Raw genomic sequence first — 6033 nt, forward strand, 5'->3', positions numbered from 1 at the left:
CATAACGAAAAACATTTCTCAACCAGTCTTGATCTAACAGTAGTTCTAGAACAGTTACTAATATTTTGGCCTAGTATTCGTAAGAGGTGTTAGTTAATAGTTATCTACAATACTAAGAGTCACTAGTCTCAGATACTCTAGTGAGTAACCAAGTGAGTTAAAATTCGTAAAACGAAGGAATTCTCGTAGATCATCGTAGGTGGTCCTTAAAAGGACCGTTTGATTTGATGAGGGGCCTTTAGTATTAACCGCCGAATCCGTAGAGGGTACGGCCTTGTCTTTTCAAGGCATAGACCACATCCATGGCCGTGACGGTCTTCCTCTTAGCGTGCTCAGTGTACGTGACGGCATCCCGGATCACGTTCTCCAAGAACACCTTCAAGACACCACGGGTCTCTTCATAGATCAGACCGGAGATACGCTTCACTCCACCACGGCGAGCCAGACGACGAATAGCGGGCTTAGTAATACCCTGGATGTTATCGCGAAGGACTTTGCGGTGACGCTTAGCTCCTCCTTTGCCAAGACCCTTACCACCTTTACCACGACCAGACATTTTCAATTTCTCTTTGTGGGTAATTACAAGAGTGTATGGCAACTTCTCAACTGGTTGTAGTCATATCAAGTTTGCGGACCTATGCGAAGACACGCCAGGCAATTTAGGTGGGGAGGTGCAACATCCGGGCGACTTCTCCGATCCAGATCTATGTTTAGCGTTTTTGAGGGGGTAAGAGTAGAATCTTGTTTATTTTATTCCTTGTTTAAAAAAGTGGTTCTCAACTGGTACGGCAAACCGCTGTATTATACAGTACAGTGTGTTGAAGACACGCTACTGAAATTAAGCGTTTTGGTTTTCATTAAAATGTATTTGTGTATTATTTCACCACCAGATATCGCTGTAACCCGAAACGAGTGCTATAAAGCAAAAGTAAGGATAAAAAACGAGGCACTGTATTCACCAACCCTCTCATTGTTATTGTTTTTAACCTACCGCTTTTGAAAAATCAAGCTACAACAAAAACTTGACTCAAGTATTTTACTCTACGGTGTTTTTGTTTTTTTACTTAAGTGAGAGTAAGTGTTTGTGAGGGAATAAACTGCTAAAATGTCCGCATTGGATTCACGTTTTGGTAAAATGTTGCCACTCATGTTTTAAACAAGCACAGAAAGTTTGTTTTTTGATACTGATAACATCTACCACTTTTAATATCATACCGTTTTGCATGTACTGTATCATACATACTACTGAGACTCAGAGTTACCAAAGACCAAAATTTTTCTTCCAATATTTTTTCTAAGCCTTTTTGACATGACAAAATAAACATAGTACTGTAGCGAGCAGAGACGGGAGTCGTAGGCGGAGTGTCAAACAAAGGTGCCAACGAAAGCTGCTTTAATGACATTTAAACTTGCAATGACAAAACAAAACAAGAGAGCGGCTCGAGCCGGCCGAATTAAGAGTCCCCCTAGGAACTCGCTAACTAAACAATGGTTCTGTGGGTGAATTATGTAAAACCCACTACACAAGCCCCCCCAGAATTCACCCATAGTCAAAGTCTCTGTGCCTGGTTGGGACGCTGACCCGGCCACTGCGGGTACAAGGAGCTAGAACAGCGGGGGGGTGAGAGCTTGTGGACTCAGTTGGAGAGCCCACAGGTGCTGGGGGCGGAGGGTCAGAGTGGGTACCCACGGGGCCAGAGGGTCGTGTCGCAGGAGGACGGCTGCGCCGTGGGGCTTGGGCCAGTTCCAATGGCTTGGACATATCCATGTGGGCAGGCTTAACCCTGTCCACGGAGATAGTCTCTGGCCTACCACCAATGTCCACGACCATGGTCTTGTCACCATGCTGCAGGACCTTAAACGGTCCATCATAAGGAGGGCGCAATGGTCCGCGGTGGGCATCGTGGCGAATGAAAACAAAACCAGCCGAGCGCAGGTTGGAGGGAACCCGTGAAACTGGCCTGCCGTGTCGCGATGTGGGGATAGGCACAAACGCTCCTGCAGTGCCCTGCAAGATGGACTTCTCCCTGGATGCAGCCCAGGGTGTCATTGGGTCTGGGATGAAATCACCTGGCACCCGCAGCACTTGACCGTAAACCAACTCAGCTGAAGAGCACTGAAGGTCCTCTTTGGGAGCGGTCCTCAGTCCCAGCATGACCCAGGGTAGCTTATCGACCCAGTCTCCATCGGTCAGGCTGGCGCACAGGGCCGCTTTCATCGAGCGGTGGAACCGCTCGCACAACCCGTTAGCCTGGGGGTGGTAGGCAGTGGTGCGGTGAAGTTTGACTCCCATGCTCTCGGCAACCGTGTTCCACACCTCGGAGGTGAACTGTGCGCCCCTGTCAGATGAGAGATCTGCAGGGGGTCCAAAACGGGCGACCCATGTGCCGATGAATGCCCGGGCCACATCGACAGCTGAGGTGGAAGTCAGCGGAACTGCTTCAGGCCAACGGGTCGTCCTGTCCACCATCGTCAGGAGGTAAGTGAAACCATGTGAAGGGGGCAGTGGGCCCACCAGGTCAATGTTAACGTGGTCAAACTTCCGTTCGGGGATGGCGAATGGTACCAATGGAGCCTTGATGTGACGGTGCACTTTGGCGCGTTGACAGGCCACGCATGAGTCGACCCAGTCCCGGACGTCCTTTCTCATCCCTTTCCACACAAACTTCTGGGCCACTAGCTTAATGGATGCTTTCCTGCCAGGATGAGACAGGCCGTGTATTGCCTCAAAAACAGCCCGACGCCAGCCAGCAGGGACAAGCGGCCTAGGCCAACCCATGGAGAGGTCACAACAAAGCTTGGCCCCTGAGTCTCCGACCGCAACCTCCTCCAGCCGCAAACCAGTGTCTGAGCTCTTGAGCGTTTGGATGCCGTTATCAGAAGCCTGGTCCACACTCATACTGGAGTAATCAAGCCCCAATTGCACAGCGCTGATGGTTGCTCTGGACAGGCAATCCGCAACCACGTTGGACTTCCCAGCAATGTGCCTGATGTCAGTCGTGTATTCCGATATGAATGACAGCTGGCGCTGCTGGCGGGCGGACCACGGTTCAGACGTCTTGGACATGGAGAACGTAAGAGGCTTATGATCAACAAAGACGATGAACTCACGGCCCTCCAAGATGAAACGGAAGTGGCGAATCGCCAACCAGATGGCATGTAGTTCTCTGTCGAATGCACTGTATTTACGTTCTCTGGGGACCAGCTGGCGACTAAAAAAGGCGAGTGGCTGCCAAGCATTGTCAACCCACTGCTCGAACACGGCACCCACTGCTAGGTCTGATGCGTCTGTAGTCAGTGCGACTGGGGCTCCGGGGGCTGGGTGAGCCAGCATGGCTGCCTGGCACAGCGCGGTTTTTGTGTCCTCGAATGCCTTGGTCCTCTCAGCGGTCCATTCAACAGCTTGATTGGGTGACCTACCCTTGAGGGCCTCGCAGAGTGGGCGCATGTCATCAGCGGCTCGGCGAATAAACCTATGGTAGAATGTCACCATGCCGAGAAACTCCCTGAGGCCCCGTGCTGTTGGCGGCTGAGGAAAGGTGGAGACGGCCTCTACCTTAGACGGTAGGGGGGAAGCCCCATCCTTGGTGATGAGATGCCCGAGGAAGTGGATGGAGGGTACGCCAAAAACACATTTCGCGAGATTTATAATCAGGCCATGCTGACTGAGCTTGGTGAAGAGGTCTCTGAGGTGCTCCAAATGTTCCTCTTCTGAGGAGCTGGCAACAAGGACGTCGTCCAGGTAGACGAACACAAAAGGCATGTCCCTGAGCACTGAATCCATCAGCCTTTGGAAGGACTGAGCGGCATTTTTCAGTCCGAACGGCATCCTGAGAAATTCGAACAACCCAAATGGAGTTATCACGGCCGTCTTCGGTATATCTGAGGGATGCACTGGCAGTTGGTGGTATCCCCGCACTAGGTCCACCTTGGAAAAGAGAAGTTTGCCCGCCAGGTGTGCAGAGAAGTCTTGAATGTGCGGGACTGGGTAACGGTCGGGCGTGGTAGCCTCGTTAAGGCGGCGATGGTCCCCGCATGGGCGCCAGCCACCGCCTGGTTTCGGGACCATGTGTAGTGGAGAGGCCCAGGGGCTGTCTGATCTGCGAATGATGCCGAGACGTTCCATGTTAGCAAATTCGGATTTAGCAGCTGCCAGTCTTTCTGGATTGAGTCGTCGGGCCCTGGCATGAACAGGGGGGCCCTTGGTTTCAATGTGGTGCTCAACCCCATGTCTGGTCGTGGAGGCTGAGAAGGTGGGCTTCGCCAGACTGGGGAACTCAGCGAGGAGCCGGTGGTAAATATCACCGTCCAAGAGAGAGCTGGACAGACCCTCAAAAATCCCTTTTTCGCGGACACACGCGAGAGAGGAGAAATTCAATGCGTCAACGAGGCGGCCATTTTTCACATCGACGAGTAATCCATTGGCACACAGAAAATCTGCACCAAGAAGAGGAAAAGCAATATCCGCAGTGACAAAGTCCCATGTAAACTGCTGACCCCCAAAACACACGTCCACTGTCCGTGTCCCGTATGTGCGGATGGGGGTGTCATTGGCAGAAGTTAATGGAGGTCCATGTGTTCCCCCCCCCACATCGTCCACAGTGGCAGGGAGGACGCTCCTCTGGGCGCCGGTGTCAGACAAGAACTTTTGGCCGGAGATGGCGTCCCGGATGAACAGTAGCCGGTTTCTTGCGCCTGCACTCACGGCCGCTACAGAGTGCAGGCCTTGAAGTTTCCCGTCGCGTTGGAGGTGCAAGGGGGACGGCACTTCTTGGCCCTGGGCCCAAAACGTGCATGGTAGTAACACAGACCTGACACATTCTGATCGTCAGTGGCCGTGCGTGCCTTGCTGGCTGGGGGCGTCGCACTTGATGGTGTGTAGGTGCGTGTAGGAGCCAGCACCTCATGTGTGTATCTATGTGTGGCCAGGAAAAAACGGTCCGCTTCCTCTGCCAGTGCACGCGGATCTGTAATGGTTGTATTCGCAAGCGCCGTCTGGACATGCGGCGGCATGTGACGCAGAAAAAGTTCAGTGAAAAGAAAATTTGGCTCTTCGGTGCCAAGCAAGTTTAACATCATTTCCATGTGATCCGATGGCTTACTGTCTCCTAAGCCCTGAATAGCAAGGAGGCGTCGAGCACGCTCAGAACGCGACAGTTCAAAGATTCTGAGGAGATATGCCTTCAGTCCCTTATATTTATCCAGTTCAGGAGGGGATGTGATGAAACTCACCGCTCTGGCTGCAGTTGAGCTCCCCAGAGCAGACACCACGTGGTAATAGCGAGAGTCATCATCAGTGATTCCGCGCAGGGCGAATTGAGCCTCTGCTTGTGCGAACCATGTTAATGCCGATGACTCCCAGAACTCGGGGAGCTTGAGAACGGGCGCGTATGCCATGTCGGTATGCTCAGTATTATGCACGGCCTCGGAAACTTCCACGAGACTAATGTCGGGGTCACCAATGTAGCGAGCAGAGACGGGAGTCGTAGGCGGAGTGTCAAACAAAGGTGCCAACGAAAGCTGCTTTAATGACATTTAAACTTGCAATGACAAAACAAAACAAGAGAGCGGCTCGAGCCGGCCGAATTAAGAGTCCCCCTAGGAACTCGCTAACTAAACAATGGTTCCGTGGGTGAATTATGTAAAACCCACTACAGTACAGTCTTTAGGGACATTGTACTGCCCCCACATGAATTTTGCCCCTTTAGGTCCTATCAAGGTTTTAAAAGCACAAGGAAGAATACAAATTATGGAGACCTAATGTGACCAAGACGCTTTTTCTTATGGTTTCTGCTGGACCTGTAGTAGCAAGATGGCTGATATTGATGTTAGCTCCTTCTGGGTGAGTCTCATGTTATGTCATATAAATGCAAATGTATTAATCCTACAAGTATATTTAAAAGTGCATGTTCATATTTATCACATTGCTTATTATTCAATACATTTTTTTAAAGACTAGAAGGCTACATAGTACCCGGCGTCCGTTTAACGGAATATTGAAATTGTTTTTGCTTTTACTGGTAATTCCATCCA

The 6033-nt window shown here is 51.1% G+C and overlaps 1 protein-coding gene across 1 annotated transcript; it reads right to left on the reverse strand.

The window, feature by feature from the left end:
* Positions 1 to 243: 243 nt before the first annotated feature.
* On the reverse strand, positions 244 to 556 carry LOC148350955 (histone H4). Its single transcript, XM_088356218.1, has one exon. The coding sequence runs from the start codon at positions 554 to 556 to the stop codon at positions 245 to 247; it is 312 nt and encodes a 103-aa protein (XP_088212344.1). The 3' UTR covers position 244.
* Between the last annotated feature and the right edge of the window lie 5477 nt (positions 557 to 6033).

Source organism: Urocampus carinirostris, chromosome 16 (genome assembly GCF_059441175.1).
Source record: "Urocampus carinirostris isolate Australia breed hairy pipefish chromosome 16, RoL_Ucar_1.0, whole genome shotgun sequence".
Taxonomy (NCBI): Eukaryota; Metazoa; Chordata; class Actinopteri; order Syngnathiformes; family Syngnathidae; genus Urocampus; species Urocampus carinirostris.